The 25,237-nt window shown below is 45.1% G+C and overlaps 1 protein-coding gene across 1 annotated transcript; it reads right to left on the bottom strand.

The window, feature by feature from the left end:
- Positions 1 to 2,707: 2,707 nt before the first annotated feature.
- Positions 2,708 to 24,813, bottom strand: msh5 (mutS homolog 5). The gene is made up of 24 exons (XM_056266003.1): positions 24,730 to 24,813; positions 24,516 to 24,636; positions 24,185 to 24,265; positions 24,008 to 24,061; positions 23,523 to 23,644; positions 23,347 to 23,453; positions 22,816 to 22,851; positions 22,648 to 22,730; positions 14,733 to 14,778; positions 14,490 to 14,628; positions 14,328 to 14,390; positions 14,109 to 14,237; positions 13,933 to 14,005; positions 13,121 to 13,230; positions 12,240 to 12,320; positions 11,774 to 11,861; positions 11,518 to 11,704; positions 11,316 to 11,442; positions 4,508 to 4,657; positions 4,184 to 4,258; positions 3,952 to 4,092; positions 3,706 to 3,843; positions 3,128 to 3,201; positions 2,708 to 3,046 (listed from the first exon to the last, which is right to left on the bottom strand). Exons 1-24 carry the CDS (start codon positions 24,811 to 24,813, stop codon positions 2,935 to 2,937), a joined length of 2,421 nt encoding a protein of 806 aa, XP_056121978.1. The 3' UTR covers positions 2,708 to 2,934.
- Between the last annotated feature and the right edge of the window lie 424 nt (positions 24,814 to 25,237).

The raw sequence follows: 25,237 nt of genomic DNA, 5'->3' as shown, positions 1-25,237 counted from the left end.
GTTAGTTGTCACAACGAGTAAGAAAGGTTGGCATAAAGTAGCTAAATCTTTAACCTCCGGGGAATCACCCGTTGCAAAAAAAAAAGTCTGCTGGCAAAAAGATAACGTGAAAGGGCTCGTAATAAAACAAGAACCAACATTGGCTTGGCTTTTCGGAGATGGCAAGAACCGATGGATTTGAAATGTTGTAAAATTGACGCAGAGAGTAAGGTATTTTATGTATATATATACACTCACCGGCCACTTTATTAGGTACCCCATGCTAGTAACGGGTTGGACCCCCTTTTGCCTTCAGAACTGCCTCAATTCTTCGTGGCATAGATTCAACAAGGTGCTGGAAGCATTCCTCAGGGAGTTTGGTCCATATTGACATGATGGCATCACACAGTTGCCTCAGATTTGTCGGCTGCACATCCATGATGCGAATCTCCCGTTCCACCACATCCCAAAGATGCTCTATTGGGTTGAGATCTGGTGACTGTGGAGGCCATTTTAGTACAGTGAACTCATTGTCATGTTCAAGAAACCAATTTGAAATGATTAGAGCTTTGTGACATGGTGGAAGTAGCCATCAGAGGATGGGTACATGGTGGCCATAAAGGGATGGACATGGTCAGAAACAATGCTCAGGTAGGCCGTGGCATTTAAACGATGCCCAATTGGCACTAAGGGGCCTAAAGTGTGCCAGGAAAACATCCCCCACACCATTACACCACCACCACCAGCCTGCACAGTGGTAACAAGGCATGATGGTTCCATGTTCTCATTCTGTTTACGCCAAATTCTGACTCTAACATCTGAATGTCTCAACAGAAATCGAGACTCATCAGACCAGGCAACATTTTTCCAGTCTTCAACTGTTCAATTTTGGTGAGCTCTTGCAAATTGTAGCCTCTTTTTCCTATTTGTAGTGGAGATGAGTGGTACCCGGTGGAGTCTTCTGCTGTTGTAGCCCATCCGCCTCAAGGTTGTGCGTGTTGTGGCTTCACAAATGCTTTGCTGCATACCTCGGTTGTAACGAGTGGTTATTTCAGTCACTGTTGCCCTTCTATCAGCTCGAACCAGTCTGGCCATTCTCCTCTGACCTCTGGCATCAACAAGGCATTTCCGCCCACAGAACTGCCGCTCACTGGATGTTTTTTCTTTTTCGGACCATTCTCTGTAAACCCTAGAGATGGTTGTGCGTGAAAATCCCAGTAGATTAGCAGTTTCTGAAATACTCAGACCAGCCCTTCTGGCACCAACAATCATGCCACGTTCAAAGTCACTCAAATCAACTTTCTTCCCCATACTGATGCTCGGTTTGAACTGCAGGAGATTGTCTTGACCATGTCTACATGCACTGAGTTGCCGCCATGTGATTGGCTGCTTAGAAATTAAGTGTTAACGAGCAGTTGGACAGGTGTACCTAATAAAGTGGCCGGTGAGTGTATATATATATATATATGAGTAAGCTATTTTATTGAGCAGATAAATTGCCATATGTAATTAATTTATTGTAAAGCATTATCTATTGTGAAGAGTATTTTTTTGTATTATTATGGTTGTTGTTAGCGCTGTGCTGGAATTTATTTTCAAGTACCGTGTCTATTAATGGGTAAAGCTACAGTAACGTCTTTAGCTAGTCAGCTTGAGATCATTTCCATCTAAACTGGTTATATCTCTTAAACCTATAGTGAATGTTTTATGAGCAGAAGGATAACCATATTCATCCGAAGCACAACCAAAACAATGTTCTTCATAGTGTACCCTTAACTAAAACTAAAAATGTGTCTTTGGTAAATGAAATAAAGCTGATGTAAATAAAGTATAAATAGTGCATGAAAAACTAAAACTTAAAACTAAAATTAATAAGTTGAATTTGAAGTACTACAATTACCAATAAAAATATTAAACAAAATGAATGAAAATGACAAAAGTACATAAGATGACTAAACCTTAAACTAAAATTAAAATGAACACTGAAAATATAAAACCAAAAGCTAATTAAAAATACTACACTAGTAACACTAACATAACATTACTAATCTAGCGACTATCCCTAAATTTGTATCTTTCACAAAACTGCTCCTCTTCAGTGCTTTTGATTCTGCAATAAATGACGTGGATGCTATTTAAGGTCCTTGTGGTGGGCGTTCTCTATCTGCTGTTTCTCAGACAGGAGGCAAGCCTACCAGAGCAGATTCTGGTTCTCTTGCTACAGATGGCTCGAGAACTTAATTGATTTGATAAACTCTCAGCAAGTTGCCGTTTCTTTCTAATGCTGTGACAAGTGATTACTTGAGGAAACTCATTAACAGTCCTCTGAAATCAAGTCAGCCCCCTAGAGAGTTAGTAATTGCAGTGTTTTCTGCACCACCATTCAGTGGCAGCACTCCTGTGAATAGGTGAAGAAATAAAAACAAAAAGGTTGTTTACTGCAAAATACTGCAAAGACAACGCGTCTTTCTAGTATGTTCAAATCATGAACAAATTAATTTTAGTAACTAATTCTTTTAATGATTAGAAACTTTGAAAAAACAACACCAAAAAGATTGGTTTGAATCAATCTGATGAATTAACTTGTCAGAGCTGTTACTGAAGTGATGTCCTACTCGAAATGAAGCAAAAACTGGCATTCTGTAGAAAACACTGGTTGGTTAGTTCAAATAAGGTATGTGACCTAACTGCTAGATCTAGTAAATAACAAAAAGATTCAAACAAATACCACAGCCATTTATTGCTGTTTAAATCTACAGTGTTCCGATTTAATGTCATTTAAATATTTTACAACAATTCCAATTTGGAACACAGGAACAAATATGATATAATTCAAACCATCAGCTTTAAACTTGTGTGTTCGGGAATGGGAGCCGTTTAAACCTTGGAATAAAACGAAGAGCACATTTCTCCACAAAGCGAGCCCACAGTCCCATTAGTTAAGTTTCCATGTTGTCACAGCACCTCTTCAACAGCTGGGCGCACTTCGTCTTTCAAATAAGAATATAGATCCACCTCAGGGTCATCCAGATCAATGTGGAGGAATTTCTCCACCACTTCTGCACACCTGAATCAGAAAATATATTTTAAGTAGTTAAGGAGAGAATTTCAGAATAATACTGTTTCGCTGTCCAGAACCATCCTTTACCTGCTGTTCTGTTCATCTGTAGTTGGCCGGTCCATCTTTCTGATGGTTCGTCCCGCTCTATATAACTCTGATACCTGCACAGATCATGATATTTAGGAGATTAAATCCTATAATGTCAACAAGGGATTAAATTTAAAAAACAAATACATCAGCATGCAAAATTTTATTTAACTTTGTGTTCCATTCAACTGATGGATTTGATGGATTTTCCAAACTACTCCTTGGAAAAATTTAATAGAACGCTACTCAGAGTAAAAAATAAATAAATAAAAAAATGTATGTGAATATTCACAACTCATATTACACACAAGCAGGACATCAGATAAATATGGTGATTAAATGTTCAAAGAACATTTAAAAGTAATTTTCCCATAGTGTTTGCAAAATTATAACATAGAAAGTTCCCTTAATGTTTTATCTAATGTTTGCATAACCAAAAAAAAAAAGTGTTTTAAATGTATTTTCGTTCAGGGGCAATGAAACACCTTCAAAAGAAGGACATAGCAAGTAGAAACGTCCCACATCTGACTTGAATAGAATGCATTAAAATGACTGTAAGAAGTATTTCAGTGTCATACCTCCACTGCCCTCTTGACCAGGTCAGTGGGAATGCCGGCCAGAGTGGCGATATTAGCCGCACAACTCGACTGGCAGATGCCATTTTTTACTTGGTACAAAAATACCAGCTCTTCGCCCTCTATAGCTGTCTCTAGAGTCTGTCAAACAAACAAAAAATGGTCTTGAAATCACAGTGATAGAAACTAAAAAAACAATGACAATGATTTTCCTATGATAGCATTGTTAAAAGCCTATTTCTGTGGCACCTGTAAAGCCAGCAGTGGGGAATCAGAGATCAAGCCAAGCTGAATAAGGCTGTGAAAGCATGTCGACATAAGTACGTGAGGACACTGAGGCCCACGCAACCAGAGATTGAGACATGCGGTCAGGAGAGACAATCCATCCACCTTAATCATAAACACACACACAATATTAGTTAAAATGCCTCCTTGCTCTTCTTGAAGTCCTGTTTGCTCCTCCTGGCTCTACCACTCTTACCGTGTTGGTTCCTTTGCCAAATTCATCCACCAGGACAAGAGAATTTGCAGTGCTGTGGTTCAAAGAATGAGCCATCTAGATTGAACAGGAATTATAATTATTAGAAAACATCTGAAGGATGATATTGCAATTAGCTATGTAAATATTTTTCAATGGCTGCCTTGAAAACGCTGTACAAATGCATGCTGCATCAATGAAAGACATGACCTTTGGGTAAGATTCACAAAATCGGATGATCTGAGATGGATGTTACAATTTGTTTTTATATAAATAAAGTGTATACAGGGCATTTGTGTGTACAGGGTTAGTGTGAGATGGTCTCACCTGGTTCAGGTCTATCATGAAGGTGCTCAGACCCACTGATACAGACTCACGGCTGTGTATGCGGCTGAAGATTCCGTCCACAAGCCCGATCTCTGCCTCTTTAGCGGGAACATCTGAGCCGATCAGAGCCATGAACACAACCAGACCCACCTTTCAAGACCAAACAGAATACAGGATTTTACAAAAAATGATGAAATGCCAACATTCAGGATTTTTCCCATTGTCATGGAATGCTGTATTTAGTTCCTTAAGTCTAATTTTTAAGCAAAGCTCCTTTCAAGGAAAGTCTGTTCACTCTGTGGATATTTGCAATGCCCCTGTAGCGCTGCAGTGATGATGTATTTTTGTAGGCCAACCCGGAAGTTCGCATCACCCTGGTTCCTTCAACAAAAACCCCAAATGATGTTTCCATTGGCTTTTGGATTATTGCAGAAAATCATCTTTATGACTAACAAAAAAATTTTGTCATCGTGATAATCTTCACAAATGAACACAACTTTATGTATTTTGAAGCATAAATACAATCGGCATTAGTCAAAAGCTAAACGTAGGCTATGAAGAAACTTCACCACAGTCGCTCGACTTCAACGTCACCATCACTAAGCACTAAGCTTTGTCAAACAAAAAAGCATCCTTCCTGCTGCAGCCTTCCTCCTTTTTTGAAGCATTTAATCAAAAGCCCGTTCAAAAAACTGCTGAAAATGCTAAAATGTTATCTTGTTTCAAGGTTTTGGCCCAAAAAAAAATACATCATTCCTGCAGCAATCTATTGTGGACATGCAACTCCTGCCCACATGAATGGGGAAAATACAGAGAGATTGCCAAACTCACATTTAAATAAAATATTTCAAATCAGCAATAAAAATCTGCAATGTACTGACCCATAAATGTTGTTTCCTATCCTTAAATATCATTTAAAAAATGTGTATTTAACTTGGTCCAGCCAATGCGCATGTACAGTCTGAAGCGCACATCTCAGAACACTTGACTGTTGCTATAGGAACTGGAGCTTTTAATGGCAGAAATGACTTTACCAACTGCTGATTGGCTCTTTCATTTAGAAGGAGGGACTTATTCCACCATATTGCACTTTCTCCCATTCATAGTAATATGAGTAAACTGTCTTACAGTCTTTGTTTTAAAGTGTAAATTGCAGGTTAACCACCACAACCAATTAATGTGTAAATTAAAGTGCTTAATATGTATACATTTAAAAATTTCTGTCTTAAAATGCCTTAAAATAACATTTTATTGGGGTTTCTTCAAAGGTAGCATGTTTTTTACCGTAACTGGGTGATGACGTTGTCAACAACACGCGCTTGAACCCCCTGCTGGTGAGGTCGACTAACAGCAGATGGAGATTATGCTCGGTAATCTACTACTTTTCCTGCAGCTCCTGGATGTCAACGTTGAATTTACTGTCGAATTTGAACCACTGAATTTGTGGAAGCGAATTTGAAAGCGAAATAAAATGTACCGAAACCCGCCTGTGGAATATTATTGTTACATGTGTGTCCTGTGTTTCCCCCTGCATTGTGTTTTGGTTCAGTCCTGTATCTCAGTTTTCCCGCTCCTCGTTTGTGTTCAGTTCCAGAAGTATGTAGACGCCCCAGTTCACCTCGATCCGGAACCCGCTGCATACCTCTCTAAGAACTCAGTGTCCCTTGCTGCACCCGAGATGCCCGAGCCAGAGCTTCCGCCGCTGGTCCCGTCCAGCACCGATCCCGAGCCTTCACTGCTGGTCCAGCCTGAGTCTCGTCCCGCCGAGACCGTCCAGCCTGAGTCTAGTCTCGCCGAGACCATCCAGCCTGAGACCGTCCAATCTGAGTCTCATCCTCCCGAGCCCTTTTCGTCGCTGGTTCCGACCAGCTCAAAGTCCTCTTCGCTGCTGGTCCTGTCCAGCTCAGAGCCGTCTTCGCCGCTGGTTCCGTCCAGCCCAGCCAAGCCTGCACCGCAGCTTCCCGTCGCCTGCCCGCCAGAGCCTGAGCCCGTCGCCTGCCCGCCAGAGCCTGAGCCCGTCGCCTGCCCGCCAGAGCCTGAGCCCGTCGCCTGCCCGCCAGAGCCTGAGCCCGTCGCCTGCCCGCCAGAGCCTGAGCCCGTCGCCTGCCCGCCAGAGCCTGAGCCTGTCGCCTGCCCTCCAGAGCCCGAGCCCGTCGCCTGCCCGTTAGAGACTGAGCACACCGTACGTGAGTACATCCAAGAGGACACTGCGCTGATTGTAATGTCTGCGGCGATCCTGTATGTGTGGGCTACACGAACATCAGCTACAGCCCATGAACTCAGCCCCGAGTTTCCCAAACCACTGGTTCCGTCCAGCCCAGCCAAGCCCTCACTGCTGGTTCAGTCCAGCCCAGCCGAACCTTCTCCGCTGGTCCCGTCCAGCACTGCCGATCCTGAGCTTCCCTGCAGCCCTGCCGAGCCTGAGCTTCCCTGCACGCCTGCTGAGCCTGAGCTTCCCTGCACGCCTGCCGAGCCTGAGCTTCCCTGCACGCCTGCCGAGCCTGAGCTTCCCTGCACGCCTGCCGAGCCTGAGCTTCCCTGCACGCCTGCCGAGCCTGGGCTTCCCTGCACGCCTGCCGAGCCTGAGCTTCCCTGCACGCCTGCCGAGCCTGGGCTTCCCTGCACGCCTGCCGAGGCTGGGCTTCCCTGCACGCCTGCCGAGCCTGGGCTTCCCTGCACGCCTGCCGAGCCTGGGCTTACCTGCACGCCTGCCGAGCCTGGGCTTACCTGCTCGCCTGCCAAGCCAGAGTTTCGCGTCACGCCTGCCGGGCCGGAGCTTCGCGTCACGCCGGCCGAGCCAGAGCCTTCTCCGCTGGTCCCGTCCAGCCCTTCAGAGCCTTCTCCGCTGGTCCCGTCCAGCCCTTCAGAGCCTTCTCCGCTGGTCCCGTCCAGCCCTTCAGAGCCTTCTCCGCTGGTCCCGTCCAGCCCTTCAGAGCCTTCTCCGCTGGTCCCGTCCAGCCCTTCTGAGCCTTCACCGCTGGTTCCATCCAGCATAGCCGGGTCTTCACTGCTAGCCCAGCCAGAGACTTTCCACGTCCCGTCTGCCCACCCAGAGACTGTCCACGTCCCAGAGCCTGTCCCAGAGCCTGTGATTCCCCCCAAGAAAGTTTTGGGGGGGGGATATAGGCCACCTGAAGGTGCGTCTCCGCCATGGCCGCCCGAAGGTGCATCTCCGCCATGGCCGCCCGAAGGTGCGTCTCCGCCATGGCCGCCCGAAGGTGCGTCTCCGCCATGGCCGCCCGAAGGGGATTCTCCGCCATGGCCGCCCGAAGGTGCGTCTCCGCCATGGCCGCCCGAAGGTGCGTCTCCGCCATGGCCGCCCGAAGGGGATTCTCCGCCATGGCCGCCCGAAGGGGATTCTCCGCCATGGCCGCCCGAAGGGGATTCTCCGCCATGGCCGCCCGAAGGGGATTCTCCGCCATGGCCGCCCGAAGGGGATTCTCCGCCAGGACCGCCCGAGGGGTGGTCACCTACTCCGCCATGGCCCCCTGACCAGCCTGCTCCGCCCTGGAGGCTTCCTGCTCAGGGTAGGCCCTGCCCTCGTCAGCCTCCAGGGCGCCCGCCCCCCCACCCCTATTGAAGTTATACGGCGCGAGGACGCGCCTTTTTGGAGGGGGCGTTATGTTACATGTGTGTCCTGTGTTTCCCCCTGCATTGTGTTTTGGTTCAGTCCTGTATCTCAGTTTTCCCGCTCCTCGTTTGTGTTCAGTTCCTTCACCTGTTTCTAGTTAATTTGCCCCAGCTGTGTCTTGTTCCCATGATCCGTTCTCTGTGTATGTAAACCCTGTGTTCTCCCTCACTCCTGGTCGGTTCTCGTTTATGTAAGATGTGTGTATCCTCTGTCTGTTTTCCTGCCTGTACCAGTTTGATTTATTAGTAAAGTATATTGTTTTTGGAAATCCTGATCTCCTCGTGCTTCCTGCCTACACACACCGTAACAATTATAGGTTGTATTTTTAATCAGCTTGAATATTTTGTAAGTGAAAAATGAAAGGTGAAAATGGATTATTGAAATTGTACTAATGAAAATGTGTTTGAAATTGAGCGTCAGCGTCAGTTCTGGCAGGCCAGGTAGTCAAGCCGCTGCTTATGCTATTTGCTATCAACACTGTCCCGTCAGCTGATCTGCTCCAGCTGAGCTGCATTAGCTGGTTAACTCCCCTCGCTGCGCAATGGCCAAAGCTCAAACAAGGCGCCCTATTTAAAGCTCATTCACCTTGCTCATACATGCTCGCTGCTCGCTTCCGCTGGCTCGCTGCTCGCTTCTGCTGCAATATTGACACAGGACTCGACGTGATTCGTTCTCCATTCATCTCTGAAAATCTTCACGAAGCTAAGTTCCTTTTTAATATTCATTGCTAAAAGCTATCAGTGTGTTGGCAACATCCTTCTTGTTAATGCTATCCGTGTGGCATTTGGGCTTATCTAACTAATCGTTTTCATAAAAATGCTTATGCGATCATATTGGCTACGTGCGTTATCTGTTGTCATTGGCAACTGATCGCGTTGCTCACGCTGGCTTTTACCACTATGCAGCGCAGATTCAAACAGCTTGCTGTGATAGGAATTCACTTCTGCGGACTGCCTTTTCGGACAGTATACAGCTCATTCTAACGCATTGTGCAACAACTACGGCGGTGACACTCGCTCCGGTTTAACCCTTTAAGCTATGGGGCGGTGGTTTCTGCTGCTTACCAACGATACCTCCGTCTCGATGTTCGGGATATTCTTGACGACCAGAAGCCATGAGCTCAAGTCTCTGATTTGTTTCATTAATAAAACACATTTGATCATCATTTTGCTCGCGCTCTGCTCAGTTAACGCCCCTGAATGCGCTATCAGCTGTTAATTTATTCATCTAGCTCGTTCTCAGAGGTGGATTAGTCATCTATCCATAGAGCTTACACTGTAGACTGTCAAACAGTTAAATACAGATAATCTAGGTAACAGCATGTTTTAGCTATTGCGGTCTTGATTAGTCATTTCAGTAATTAATTAATATTTTTACTATTATAAATCGCTAAATTAGGGCGGCTCAGTCGACACCGTTCGAGACACTCAATTTTGTTTTGGGGGGAATAGCTCGTGTGGTCAAATAAATCATCCTCTGAATCACAGAGGATTGCCAGGTGTGGTTTTGTTTGGGGGGATATTTTAGCTCTCACAGTCTAAAACTGTGTGAGCGTTCCCTAATGCTGCTGCTGCTGTCCTCTGACTCTCTGCTATTTCATGGTGCTCATGAAAGGTCAGAGGACTCCCTGAACAGAGCCATACCGCCAAATTTCAATTCAGGAACATCAACCTGTTTGCAATCTATTCAAATTAATTCTTAATTATTTTGTCTGTGTGTTCTTGACTTAATGGACCTGACAGAAATTGAGCGTCAGCGTCAGTTCTGGCAGGCCAGGTAGTCAAGCCGCTGCTTATGCTATTTGCTATCAACACTGTCCCGTCAGCTGATCTGCTCCAGCTGAGCTGCATTAGCTGGTTAACTCCCCTCGCTGCGCAATGGCCAAAGCTCAAACAAGGCGCCCTATTTAAAGCTCATTCACCTTGCTCATACATGCTCGCTGCTCGCTTCCGCTGGCTCGCTGCTCGCTTCTGCTGCCCGCCACCTCCCCAGCTCCTCCTTATGCATAACGTGGCATTTGCTATGTCATGTTGCCTGCTCTGTTCACAGGGGGATATTTTAGCTCTCACAGTCTAAAACTGTGTGAGCGTTCCCTAATGCTGCTGCTGCTGTCCTCTGACTCTCTGCTATTTCATGGTGCTCATGAAAGGTCAGAGGACTCCCTGAACAGAGCCATACCGCCAAATTTCAATTCAGGAACATCAACCTGTTTGCAATCTATTCAAATTAATTCTTAATTATTTTGTCTGTGTGTTCTTGACTTAATGGACCTGACAGAAATGATTTGAATTGAAATATTCACAGCCTAAATATTCAACCATGCTAAATTTCAGCCCATAAAAATGCAAGCCCTAAAAATACAATGCATTAAAATACAAGCAGGGTTAATGCAATGCATATATTTTTTTTCAAGTAGTACAATTCAACAGGCTTTTTGTTTCAAAAACATTTGTCATTATTTTACTTCCATACGGGAGCGGGACAAAACATACATGTTGCGGGCGGGAGAAAGTAATATAGAAAGTAGTTGAGAACGTCAGTTATAATGACCCACGTATTAAAAAATAGTCGGGTTTAAACCGGGCTCGGGCTCATAATTACAGTTAATGTGTCGGGCAGGGCCGGCCTGGGCTCGGACACAACGGGCTCGGGTAGGGTCTTGCTTGATTTTTTTGGGCCCGATCTAAGCTCTACCTCGGGTAAGTTATGCTAACACTTACAGGCACGAATCAGCCGTTTGTCCTTGGGTAACTTGTGGAGCCTCTCCCCCGTTTTTGATGTATTCGTACATCCCGCACAAACACAATAGTTAACCATTTTTGCTAGCTAGGTCTCCAATATAACGTAACTCTAGGCCTGGAGCATAGACAGTAAAAGCTTGGAGTACCTTTTATGACGTCACGCCCAGCTAGTGGAAGGGAGGGGGCGTGCTTAAAACCACTGTAAAACGTACCAACTTTTCATATTATATTCAGCATTTTGGTATAAAAAACATAAAAAAACAATGGTGGACGGTTCTTATCTTTATGTTCAGTAAGCACATTGCATTATCTTCGTGAAATTTTTTACCTGCAATTTACACTTTAAGTATTGTTGTGAAATTTCATTTATCACAAATAAGTTCAATTTACAGTGTTATGTGAATGTAAGGCCTGTAAAGTTTATTGCTGCATTTGCCTGTTTTAGATAGATGCTCTTGCCGGATGAGTTTGGTCCTGTAATGACTTTCACTTTGCCTTCAGTTTCAGAGCTGATGTAGTTGTTTGACACAAATACTGGGGTACACAGCTCCAGCAAAGGATGTCTGAAAGAAAAAGAGTGGAAGAACTCCAAAAAAACAAAATGTAACATTCATTTCATTATAAGAGTTGATTTTTACCGTGACTCAATCAGGGCCAGTCTTTGGCTTGGAGTCAGGGTTGGACAGCAGTAGCCTTGATCCCGAGAGGCCTGAGCCAGAGAAATGAGACAGTCCAGCTCTGCACACAGGGACATGACCTTATGCAAACAGCCGCTATGCTGAAGCACTGAGGCCTGAAGCTTCCTCATTACCGCCATCTCCATATCTACAAAAAATAACAGGGTTACGTACCGTTTAAAGACATAGGGAAAGAAAGAAAGAAGGAAAGACAGACCTAGGATGTCACAATGCAGGTCTCCCAGCATGCTGTCCAGCTCTTTGGTTCGAGTGCTGCGGTAATGCAGTTGGTCTTTTGCTAGAAACTGAAATAATTCAAAAATAAAACACAAACATCAGCTCTTACCAACCCTTCAAACTTGAATGGGTCAAAGACAAAGAGGCCTGATGTATTTACTTCACATGTGCACATTAAATTGGAAAGGAGGCACGTCTGATCCATACACATTCATGTTGGTAAGATTTGCAATCTTTAATCTTAAACAGCAGTGAGTTTATAGGAACCAAAAATAGAAAAGCACACATAAGACTGAAATTATCTGTGATCTGAATGGAATCTGTGCATTAAGCAGTTCAGGCCAAATTAACTGCAAAAGTATAAAACAAACCCTAACCAGGACATTTAAGGTTATGGAATTGTGTTGCCTTATAAACACTGTAATAAAAAGCACTGGCATACTCACGATGAAATCAAGACCCTCCATCTCGAAACTCTGTTTATCCATCATGCTGGGTAATTTTGGCACTGACAGTAAAAATCCAATCTGTCATCAAACACAGAATGAAATACCAGGATGTCATCATGTATATCAGTTAAAAAATGTAATCACTATCCATCAACATTTATACAGGCATTTTATTATACTTGCTCTAACTAAATTTGCCTTGAAATGCATACCTTACGCTGCTCAGTTATCAGTTAGCATCTCTAAAATCTACTCATTTTGTTATTTCAATGATAAGATCTCCTAAGGTGAAAAGTGTAATTTTTTATGTTAAAATACTTCTGTCAATGTTTAATATGCAGAGACCTCTATAAGTAAACCTTTAATAGGCTGATTTTCCCCAGAAAGTGTGGTGCTTTCAACAGTGCAGTGTGTTTTATATGGCATGAGTTTGCATGAACGATGGAACAAGAAGAGGATTAGCTTTTGGGAAATATGTTTGGAAACAATCATTATTTTTGCAATTCTGTTTGGTGGCACAGATATGTCACAAAATATGAAATTCTGTGACCAATTACAAGCTATTTCACTATTTAATAAAACAGCGGTGCTTGCTGCTTTTGCTAACCCAGATGAGATGCAATAGCCATTACTACAGTTGTTACAGCTGCTTGTCATTTAGCTGCACTGTACACTAATTACAGGAACAGTCATCCTGGAGCAAGTTGGGGTCAAGTGGCCTGCCCAGGGGCACAATGCCAACCTTACTGACTCTTCATTTATTGGCTCGCTCTAACATGGATTTTAACCTGCAACCTTTATGTTAACAGCTCAGTGTCAACAATTAGGTTACACATCACATTTTAATGAACGAAGAGGACCGTTAATCACGTCCTGACCAGAGGGATGTAGATTATACTGCAGGTGGAGAAACGAGGGTCCAGGTTTTCCAGCTCTGTACGAGCCACGTCTGTCAGGAAATTTGGCAGACCCATCATCCTTCTTTTCTCTGTAAAGAGGATAAAACAAAAATATAAAATGTATATAATAAAAGTGAAGCAAACGTTTACAAATTTCATGATTCAAACCACTGAAATAATAACTGCGTGCTTGTGGCCTTTTCCAAAATACAGATCATTTAAAAGGAATAGTCACTTTTTTATAAATTGTTTTAGAGAAATTATTAATTATTTGAAAAAACGTTTTGTCTGATGTTGGTTGGAATTGTCTATTGACCAAATGTCTTGCAGTTTGTGCACCTCATCAGCATTGTGTTTTGTAGTAAGCGTGCTGCTATGACAAGACCACAATAGATGACAAGAAACTGTGTAGTGTGAGCACCACAGCAACTCAAGTAGTCTTACAGTCCTGCAGTGTGAGCTTGCCCTTACTCACAGACCTAGAATTATTCACTGATAATTAGAAATAATCAAAGAATTATCAGGAATCAACTAAAAACATCCTACAGATGTGCTGACAAATAAGACTGATTATATCTTAAATCTACATTGCAAAAAACAACAATAGTGTAAACAAATCAGAATCGAATCGGTAGTCTTGCACGTCCACAGGAAATAGCTTACGTTCACATTGAAAAATAAAGAATATTCCCAGTTATCTGTGACAAATAAATCAGCCACCGATATATTGTGCAACTTTAGTTACAATACAATCAAAACCAAAACTGAAGAAATCCATGGAAACCACTCACTCTCGTCGATAACAGGGTCGACATCCGGCCTAACAGTGAATCGGTTCTCGGCTAAACTTCCTTCAAAGTCCACCTGCAATGGAGAATGACAAAGTCAAAGCAATTACATTAAATCAGTAATAATTTAACATAAACATTGGTTAAAACCATGCACTGCTTCCATTATTCAGTCTCACCACTTTACTGATGTATGTGGCGATGTAGAAAAGATCATCGGTGAAGTTCTCACTGATTTCACTGAAAAGTTGGATGGATTGGGGCATGGAGCGAATGGTGTCCCTAATGCACAATGCACTGTACACCGTCTTATAAAGGAGAAACATGGGGGGGAAAATCAAACCAGGATAGCCAAGCCTCTTTAGGAGGAATAAATTTACTTAATTAACCCACCACACCTTATATAGACTTTGCCAGACTGCGACCTTCGGAGTAGAGAGAGACATTTTATGCAGCAATGTCTATATGAAAGACAAGTTAAGAGTCAGTTCATTTGGGGGACATTTTGCTGTTTGGCTCTGCTAAATATTGAGCGTTATACAAAATGTTGAAAACTGTACCACGATGTTCTTAATATTCCGCAGGCAACTCTGTAAAGTGCAAAGATCAGCAAAGTTACGAGGGGATGTGAAGAAACGGACCACTTCCTGCCGTCTATTCAGGATGTTCAGATCTCGAGTTGGTCTGTGGAACCACTGCCTGAAACAAACAGAGGGGGAAAGGAAGTCTATATTTCATCCAATAAGGACTTAAACACCTTTTAAATGTGATAAAGTCTCTGTTATAAAACTAGGGGACATTACCGTAAAAGCAGCGATCCAAACTTGCTCCGACAGCGATTCAGAATACCTACAGAAAGCACACATAGTTTTCCCACAAATATAAAGAACTAAAACTATTCTTAAAGGAATAGCTAACCCTAAAATTTAAATTCTGTCATCATTTATTCCAGTTCACTTTTATTGCATGATTAGCATGAATATTCTTCAGAATTTTTTGCATTGACTTCTCCTATAGTGTTGCATGGACGGTTTGTAAATGATGTGAGAGTGCGTAAATGACGACAGAACATAACTTTCCATAAACTAAAGCAGGCTTTTTCAAAGTGTGGGGTGCACCTCCCCAGGGGGGCAGCAGAGCATGTCATGTCGCAAAAGTGGTAAAACTGATATTTTTTTTAAATTAATTCATTATTGAATAATAATTTCAATCAATACATTATAGCGGAAACAGTACTTTAAATAGCGAAAAGAAGCAAGTTTTTCGCCGTAAATCGTAAAGTTGGCTTCAGAGCAAGATCTCTCTCCTACTGTACGTATTTTGTGATAGTTTTGGAGCAGCCCATTCTCATTGTGCTGACCGACGGATCTAAACAACCAACCGCTGCATGAACATAATAATACACAAACTACATCTCTAGATCGACGCACATTCTGATGATCACTACTGAAAATTTGTACAAATTGGGGAGTGGCGAGGTGCCATTGTGTACAGTGTTAAAAAGTCTCACTGTCTTCGACTTTAAAATTCCTTGAACTAAAGCAACAACCATTTTCAACTTTTCTCAGTACCCACTTACATCGAAAGTATGACTGAAACTTTCGATATGTTTACAAGACTGCAACTCCGCGGATAAAAAACAAAACACACAAATAAACCACACACTTGGGTTTGATTTGGGTTGTGCTAGCCTGTAGCTGTCTGTGTGTTACATAAACTAAATGAACGACTGAACGTTTATATATAATATTTTCTGGCTAGTTTACTTTAGTTTTTTTTATATATATAATACACAACTTTCACCCAAACTGAATAATTAAAAACAATTTTTTACCGGGTAGCCTAAATCTTCTATAAATATTTTTGAGTCTTTATTTTCTTTTATTTGCCTACTCAAGTTCTTGTTAAAACGTACTCGGTTACTAACGTAACCTCGGTTCTCTCTAGAGAGGGAACGAGTACTGCGTTATAGCTTACGCTAGGGGAAAAACTCTTTTTTTTTTGAAGCCAATATTGAAGCCAAAAATTATCCTTAATTTTTTATAAATGTAAAACGCTTTGCAGCAGCAAGCAGACATAGGCGAAACAGCTCGCGCGCCTATTGGTTGCTCTGCAGCAAATGCAGCAGCCTATCGAGAGAGACTCTGCGTGACGTAATGACCAATGGGGGCAATTCGCGCCCATATCGTCACGTCCCGCCAGAAGGGGCGTGGTCTCACCCTATAAATATGCTTGTTAGGCTGGTACAAGCTGGTTTTTATCGCTGAAGCGAACCAGAGCGTATTCCAAGCACGGCAAGATACGCAGTACTCGTTCCCTCTCTAGAGAGAACCGAGGTTACGTTAGTAACCGAGTACGTTCTCTTACGAGAGTATCTCTCGTACTGCGTAATAGCTTACGCTAGGGGAACACAATGCAACACGCCGTGCGTACAGGGATCCAACACCAAAGTCCCGGGGGCCGAAGCCCAGGGCTCATGTAGTGCATAATCACCATAAACTCACATAGAGTGGAGGAAGAGAGGCTGGAAGCGTCATTCCCTATAAAAAAGCACCCAGAGGGGCTATAATATGACAATAAAACGCGCAGCCAGGGTGAAAGCTTTCAGCCTGATCTAGGTGGCCATACGTGTGTCAACACTCATGGGGCTACAGTAAACTCAGCATCTGGGCCGCACAGCGGGGCAGATAGCACTGAATTTTAGACCGCCAAAAGCTTAGCTTGTAAGGCGGGTACCTCCAGGTTATAGTATTTTATAAATGTAGACGGCGAGGCCCAGCCCGCGGCCGTACAGATATCTTGCAGGGAAACCCCGCTCGACCACGCCCACGAAGAGGCCACGCCTCTTGTGGAGTGCGCTCTGACACCCAAGGGGCACTGTAGGCCCTTCGCAGAGTAAGCGAGCGCAATGGCATCCACTATCCATCTGGATAGGCTCTGTTTTGAGGCGGCGACACATAAGCTCTCAATGCCCTGACGGGGCAAAGGAGACTCGCATCCTCCTCCTCACTGAGAACCGGAAGGGCGGACAGGGAAATTACCTGGGCCCTGAACGGTGTATTGAGGGATTTCGGGACATACCCGTGCTTTGGTTTGAGAATGACCTTCGAGTCATTAGGCCCAAACTCCATACACGACGCGCTTACTGAAAGCGCCTGTAAGTCCCCTATGCGCTTCACTGAAGCGAGAGCCATGAGAAACACTGTTTTGAACGACAGGTGTTTCATGTCCACCAGCTGGATTGGCTCGAACGGGGCGCCTTTCATGGCCTCCAGGACCGTGGAAAGGTCCCACGTCGGGACTGAAGGGGGCCTGGGAGGGTTCAGCCTCCGAGCTCCCCTAAGGAAACGCACGACTAAGTCGTTTTTCCCCAGCGACTGGCCAGACACCGGTTTTGCAAACGTTGCTATGGCCGCCACATATACTTTGAGCGTGGATGGGGTCCTGCCCTTATCCAGTAGCTCTTGAAGGAAGGAAAGCACTTCCGAAACCCCGCATTCCACAGGTGAAAAGCTCTGGGCTTGACACCATGCAGAGAAAACAGACCATTTCGAGGAGTAGAGCCGCCTGGTAGACGGCGGCTCTAGTGCGCGATCGTGTTTAACACTCCTTCTGGGAGTCTAGCGGGTACCCGTTGATGGCCCATGCGTGCAGGGACCACAACTCCGGGCGAGGGTGCCAAATCGAGCCCTCCGCCTGAGAGAGGAGGTCTCTCCTTAATGGTACAGGCCATGGGGCAGTGCTGGTCAGCTGCATCAGGGCAGGGAACCACGTCTGGTTTGTCCAGAGCGGAGCTACGAGCAGCACTGGGCATCCGTTCTCCCTGATTCGTTCCAACACCTGAGGCAGGAGCGAGACAGGAGGAAAAGCATATAGGGGGCAGCGGGGCCAAACATGAGCCAGCGCGTCCTTGCTTTTCGAGAAAAACTCCGTTTTCGTGGGACGCGAATAGGTCCACCTGTGCTCTGCCGAACGTTTTCCACAGCAGCTGGACCGTCTGCGGGTGCAGCGACCATTCCCCTGCTGGAACATTGTTCCTGGACAGTCTGTCTGGTCACACATTCAGGTGACCAGGCACGTGCGCTGCTCTCAGTGAGAGCAGGTTGTGCTGAGCCCAGACCAGGAGGCGTTCCGTCAGCCTGTGAAGGTTTCGTGACCTGACGCCGCCCTGGCGATTTATGTATGCCACCACTGACATGTTGTCCGACCGGACCAAGACGTGGTGGCCTGTTACCTGGGGACAAAAACGCCGTAGCGCTTTGTCGACTGCTATCATCTCCAAGCAGTTTATGTGAAGGAGCTTTTCCCGTTCTGACCACAGGCCAGCTAGCGGTCTGCCCTCGAGAAGCGCTCCCCACCCCGAGGTGGAGGCGTCCGTAGACACCACCTTCACACTCGAAGCGGTCCCCAGACTCACACCTGACTGATACCAGTCGGTTATTTTCCAAGGTTCCAGAGCTGAAACACACTGAAGGTCGACCCTGAGGCGAAACAGACCCGCTGTCCATGCCCTGGGTGGAACCCGCGCTTTCAGCCACATCTGCAGTGGGCGCATGCGGAGCAAGCCCAACTGGAGTACAGAGGCTGCTGAGGCCATCAGCCCCAGCATTTTCTGAAACCTTTTGAGCGGAACTATCGCGCCGTGGCGGAAGGATTTCGCGCCGCGCTGAATATTTAGCCCGCGCTCTGGTGACAGGCGTGCTGTCATGGACAGCGAGTCCAACACGGTTCCCAGAAAGGAAATTTTCTGACTGGGAGACAGTGAGCTCTTCGCCCAATTGACTGTGAGGCCCAGCTCCTCGAGGTGCTCGAGTAATGCGGCCCTGTGTTCTATGAGCTCCGATCGTGATCGAGCTAGAATCAGCCAATCGTCCAAGTAGTTCAGGACTCGCATGCCCTGAAGTCTCAGGGGTGCGAGCGCCGCGTCCATGCACTTCGTGAATGTACGAGGTGCTAGGGACAGGCCGAACGGCAGGACTGTGTATTGATATGCCTGGCCCTCGAAAGCGAATCTCAAGAAACGCCTGTGATGGGACGCTATTTGTATTTGGAAATAGGCGTCTTTCAGATCTATTGACATAAACCAGTCCCCGTGGCGCACTTGCGCAAGGATTTTCCTGGTCGTAAGCATTCTGAACTGGCGCTTCACAAGCGCTCTGTTCAGCTGTCGCAGATCTAAAATGGGTCTGAGACCTCCATCTTTTTTCGGTACCAGAAAATATCTGCTGTGTAGGCCCCCTTTGCTCTGAGCTTGAGATAAAGGTTCTATAGCACCTTTGCTCAGTAGTTTCGCTATCTCGGCTCGAAGTAGATGAGATACTTCGTTTTCCACCGTCGTCTCGACGCGCGCCGTATAACGGCGGGGACGTCGAGCGAACTGTAGCGAATAGCCTCTTTTTATAGTGTTCAGCACCCATTCTGATACCCCAGGAAGCTGTGCCCACACTTTCGCGTGAATAGCTAGGGGTAGAATGAGATCTGGGCTCTAGCCGAGACATAGTGACGGCAAGAGAGCTCCGGCGTGCTGTAACACAGACACTGTGTTTACAGTGTGTGAGGCGGGGGGCGCGCCGATCGCGGCGGGCAGCCTGGCCGCGCTCAAAACCCTTATAGCAGTTTGCTGAGGGAGAGAGAGCGGGGCCAGCCCCGTGGGGCTTAACATGTCTGTGAGTGAATGTGGGCACAGGACAGCGGGCACATTTACTGCACTGAAAAACACCGTCGGCCTGAGCTGACTGAATGCGTGTTGGTTTCGTTTTCACAGAACCCGTGGGACATGTGGTGTGTAGTGTTTGTGGGCACTGAGACGTAGGCACATTCACTACATTTAGTGCACAATCGACATGAGGCGATTTTGTTTGTGCGAGCCCTGCATTTTTGCGGGCTGTGTTTGTGTATAGAAATGAGCCCTGGGTTGTAGGCATTTTCAATACACTCATAACACCATCGGCTGTGGCCGGAATACCAGAAAATACACCATTTATGTGATTTATCTGGGTCGCCGTGGGAACAGCATTTGTGTGCAGGCAAGCGGGCATGGTACTGGCTTGCTTACTGCAAAATACACTGGAACAGTCACATTTTCTGGAACTGAACGAGCGAAAATTTCAGTGGAAGTCTGGCCACGGCGAGACTGAAACACCGTCGATTTCCTAGGAGGCTAGGAAGACTTGTGTTGGTTTCGTTTTACAGAAACCGTGGTAGTGTTTGTGGGCACTGGGTTGTGGGCACATTCACTACATTTAATGCACAATTGACATGCGTCGATTTCATTTGTGCGAGCCCTGTACCGTGGCGGGCTGTGTTTGTGTGTAGAAATGAACACTGGGCTGTGAGCATTTTATTACACTTATAACACCATCGGCTGTGGCCGGAAAACCAGAAATACAATGATTACATGATTTTTCTGGGTCGCCGTGGAAACGGCCTTTATGTGCAGGCAAGCGGGCCGTGGTACCAGCTTGTTCACTGCAAAATACACTGGAACAGTCGCATTTTCTGGAACTGAACGAGCAAAAAGTTTTTGGTGGAAGTCTGGCCGCGGCGAGACTAAATTTTTATCTGCTGCGAGAGCCGGGATCGAACATGGGTCTCTCGCGTGAAAGCTTCGGGTTCCGCCACTGGGCCACAGGGAGAACTACACTAGCACAAGCAGATAAGAGAGCGTCATCACAGTTTTGTGTGTGTCGGCGTTTGTATGCAGGTGTGCGTGTTATACAACAGGCTCATTGCTGCAATAATGACATTTTCAGCCGCTCAAACTAGGAGCTGAGAAATGTTTAAGAAATGGAGATTAGTCCGGCCTCGGCGGGGACTAAAACACACTCTTTTCTCATTTGCCGGTGACGCACGCCCATGGGGGGCGGGGTAGATTTCTTATAACGTAAAGAAAGCTAGCCGCGGTTTTAGGGCTCGCGGTCTTGATGCTGGCCCGTTTCCTTGACGACTCGCGGACAGAAGGCAGAGGTCCACAGAGCTCGCCTGTTGCGCGGCGGTTGCGCGGGCGCCTCCCAATCGAGGCCGATGCTTTCCACGGCCTGAGAGAGCAGACGCATCAGCTCAGTCTCAATGCCGGCTCTCTTACCAGTGGTCTGGCGGGAAACGCTAGCGGAGGGGAGGTCCACGGAGCTCGCCCAATCCTCGCTATCGGATGCCAGAAGAGAACACGCCTCGGTGGGTTCGTCGAACTCGTGGACGGACGCGGCGGCAGGCGGCGGCCGTTGTCCGTCAGTGAGCGACTCGAGCGAAGCTGGCGGGCGAACCGGCGAGCTTTGGCGGGCTGGAGAAAGCTCGGGAGCGCGCTGGGCGCGGCGCTTCTTGCGGCGCGGCACCACGGCGGGCTGCGGTGAAGGCTCGGAGAATGATGCCAGGCGAGTCCTCAGAGTCACCATAGGCAAAAACTCGCAATGAGGGCATCCGCCGTCAGCGAGCGCGAGAGCCGCGTGATCCTCACCCAGGCAGGAAACACAGATGACGTGCCGGTCTCCATCGCTGAGCGGGGCGCGGCACGAGCCACAGGAAGACATCTTTAAAAAGACGCAGCTCTTTTGTGAGAGAAGTGTGAGTCGCGTCAAGTAAGCGAGCAAACACTCTCAACAGAGTAAATACACACAGAGTATAAAAGGATATAGAACGCCGGAAAGCGCAGCAGGTACGGCAGTTGAAGGCGGCGAGGCCAGCGACTCCAGAGCTCGTCCCGCTGAAAGACTTGCTTCGACGGCGCGGCTTCTCACTCCGGATCCAGCGATGCGTGTGCGTCGCTGAAGAGATAAAAATCAGCTTGTACCAGCCTAACGAGCATATTTATAGGGTGAGACCACGCCCCTTCTGGCGGGACGTGACGATATGGGCGCGAATTGCCCCCATTGGTCATTACGTCACGCAGAGTCTCTCTCGATAGGCTGCTGCATTTGCCGCAGAGCAACCAATATGCGCGCGAGCTGTTTCGCCTATGTCTGCTTGCTGCTGCAAAGCGTTTTACATTAATAAAAAATTAAGGATAATTTTTGGCTTCAATATCTCGTGGAAAAGAGTTTTTCCCCTAGCGTAAGCTATTACGCAGTACGAGAGATACTCTCGTAAGAGAACTCACTAGACATGCTTATTCTGTGCATTTTGGGCACTTTTTGTGTGAAATCATATTTATTTTTGTCCATCAAAAGTGTGCTTTCACTTTAATTGGGCGTGAGCAGAGCAGCAAAAACAGACTCGCCGCTCCTGCTCCCGTTGTGAATGCACTCATTGATTAACATGCACGGTGAAAAAAATACGCGCCGCTCACGCATGCGGTGTGAAACGGCCGTTAGATACACGCCATCGTGTACACATAAATCTCTGACCCATCGTCGTCTTCCTTGTCTTCTGTCGCTCTGCATACGTTTCTGATTGGTGCCTCGATTTCGGCGGATTGGAAATGAGCTTGAATGAGCTCTTTGCCAGACTAACTTTCAGAGCAAATCTAAATTTGCCGGAAGTTGTCTGGGTTTTCCCAGGCTAACGTACAGGCGCATTTGATAGACATTCTTAGCACCCAATAAACGGCTCTGGGCATTCGTAAACCATTTTCTCAAATACGACGTTAGCCAGGCTAGTTTTTCGCTACAATTTTCTACAATTTGCTACCGCTCCCCTGTGTGCACCCCAGTTTTAAAAAAACCTGCACTAAAACACAACAGGATTTAATTAACTGTAGATGGTGGACAAAAGAATATGTTTTACCATAAAGACTCAATCCCTCTTTCTCTCCTGACTGGAGTTTAAAGACGGAAGGATGCAGCTCAGATTTAAAGATCTGTAGTGCGCTGAGGAAGAAGTGCAAACAGGTTTTTACATCTCTAAAAAGTAGAACGAATGGAACAAATAAAAGGACCCGTTCATACAACCAACCTGTATGTGTCTCTGTCGATGTACACAACATCCTTCCTGCAAATTAAAGAGTGCAAAACAGATTTTTAATCAGTTAATTAATTGCAGTTGGTAACTTTTGACCTAACGCGTTTATAACATTGATTTAAGTAGTATAATATTGCACCATATTGATAGAAAATACAAAGAGAAAGAAAAATTATTCCACTTTCTGTTATCAACAACATGAAGTGCGTTACATTACTTGAGGGTTTCCCCTCGAGGAACTGCAGATTACATATAATCAGTTACTACCAAGCACTGTATACATATAATGTATATATATAGTATTTATAGTATCATATAGTATTATAGTATTATATAGTATTTGTTGTTTACTTTATTGACTGTTTTGTATTTCCTGTAGTTATTATTTTTCCTTTTTGTACAGGTCAACTTCGGTTGGTTTAAAATGTGCTTTATAAATAAATACGGTATTCTATTGTATTGTAATCACTGGAAAAATTAGAACAACTGTATATTAAATCATTGGCTGATGTATCAATGTCTTACAGCGTGTACGTCAGAAACTGAAATATGGGGACGCCTAAGCAGTCCTCCAGGTCTAAGCTGACTCTTCTCCTCTCCAGACACTTCAACAGTCCTCCTATTGACCTCACCTACGACAAAGAAGATTACCATGACATGCCTGTTCATTTATCCAGCATAAATCATCTCTGATGTCTCACCATCAGCACTGAGTCTAGTGGGATGCAGGAGGAGAGATACGGGATCTTCTCGCTCTCTGTGATGGTGGGAGGGAGAAAGCGGAGGTGTGCGGAGAGAAGTCGCTGTTTGCTGACCTCCAGACCTGCAGAGGATGGGAGAGGATCAATTACTGTGAGACATTTTTCACTAAGCTGGTAAAACGCTGCAAAATGTCATGCACACATATGCAGTATTTGACAATACCTCTATTTGTTATGATTCATTTTTTTATTGGTGTATATATACACAGTATATGACAGATTTTGGGGAAAGACTGGCCAGATCTAAACGTTATGCACATCGAAGCTTTTTGTGTCATTTTTTTTTTTTTTTTTGAGTTCTACAGAATCCCCATCCAGGAAAAGAGCAGAACATCCTGCTAAACTTTTTTTGTGTGTTACACAGAATACAAATATCCATGGAAATTGTGATAGAGAGCAAAATAAAGCTATAGGTGAAAACTTACCAAAGTTTGAATCTGGAAACATGACGATTTCAGGCTTATACTCATGGTTTAATTCTGAAATTAAAGCAAAAGTTTGATAGTATGACACTTTTTTTTTTACAAAGAGAGACCGTTAAGCGAGAGATGGTCTTTGCTGATCATCTAAAATCATGATTTAGAGAAAATGTAATGGCTTACCAAGCGTTTCGATAAACTTGGTCAAGCTGTGCTCTTGTTTGGCACTTGTTATTATGACATTTGGACTCAGCTCTTGAATGACTGAAACAGAAAATGAATAATGGCAAAAACAAACCAACACAATGGCAATCGAGCAAATACATGCATTCTGGCAGATACAACCAACTGACACAAGCTAGAAAATCTAAGACAGCGGGAGAGACACGAAAGAGAGCTTGTGTGCTGTGCACCCATGCAAATACAGCAGAGAGAGAGAGAGAGAGAGAGAGAGAGAGAGAGAGAGAGAGAGAGAGAGAGAGAGAGAGAGAGAGAGAGAGATGCAGTAACTTACCTCTATCCAGCAGGTGGAGGTCATTGTCCATCGTGTCCAGCATGTAATGCAGCGTATAATCGCTACTGTCATAGTAACTCAGTCCAATTTTAGCTCGTTGAACAAATATACTCAGAGAAATCTAAAATTAAACAAAACGACCACATATCCCTGTTACTAACGCAGAACATTATTACAGAGATATTATTAAATAAATACTTCTTATTTAACTTACCTCATAGTTTCCCTCATCATCCTCCTCAGCTTCATTTACACTCACAGCTCTTTCTGTTTCTTTTAAAATATCGCTTTCAGACATTTTTCACTGTGTAAAAACACTGTACTTTTATACATTTACACTTGTCCACGCCATTCATAGATGATGAAGGTGTATTTTGTCCCTTCCCCTGAGGAAAATACGGAGTGAATAAACAGGAAATTCTCTGGGGGGGGGTTTCTGAAGTTGTGTTCGAGTATCTAACAAGATAACGAACGCGTTAAAAAGATAGGATATCCGCTGTTTTAATATTTGTTTAGGTTTTTTTTCGGTGTTATTCGACAAAATGTCGCCGCTGTTTTAGTTTTTTCAGTCTTCTGACAACAAAACACGAGCGCGCGCCTCGATCGCGTCACTAGTGCTTTTTTTTCTTAAACTATTTTTCTTTGGTGTTGCTCGTGTCTTTGGATTTTTTTCTGACAATAATCTAAAAGACACGTATTTTCTTATAAATCTATTTATTTTT

Source organism: Rhinichthys klamathensis, unplaced genomic scaffold (genome assembly GCF_029890125.1).
Source record: "Rhinichthys klamathensis goyatoka isolate OS25496 unplaced genomic scaffold, OSU_Roscu_1.1 h1tg000243l_1, whole genome shotgun sequence".
NCBI lineage: Eukaryota > Metazoa > Chordata > Actinopteri > Cypriniformes > Leuciscidae > Rhinichthys > Rhinichthys klamathensis.
Note: the sequence above shows the minus strand (reverse complement) of the source record. Positions and strands in the feature narration are given on the sequence as shown.

Bases quoted from the DNA above. Each gene is read 5' to 3' on its own strand.
- msh5 (XM_056266003.1), bottom strand. From the start codon at position 24,813: ATGTCTGAAAGCGATATTTTAAAAGAAACAGAAAGAGCTGTGAGTGTA. The intron at 23,645-24,007 runs GTAAGTTTTCAC...CATCCTCTGCAG, and splicing joins GTTTCCAGATTCAAACTTTG to GTCTGGAGGTCAGCAAACAG. The intron at 14,779-22,647 runs GTAAAACATATT...TGCTTTCTGTAG, and splicing joins AGAGGGATTGAGTCTTTATG to GTATTCTGAATCGCTGTCGG.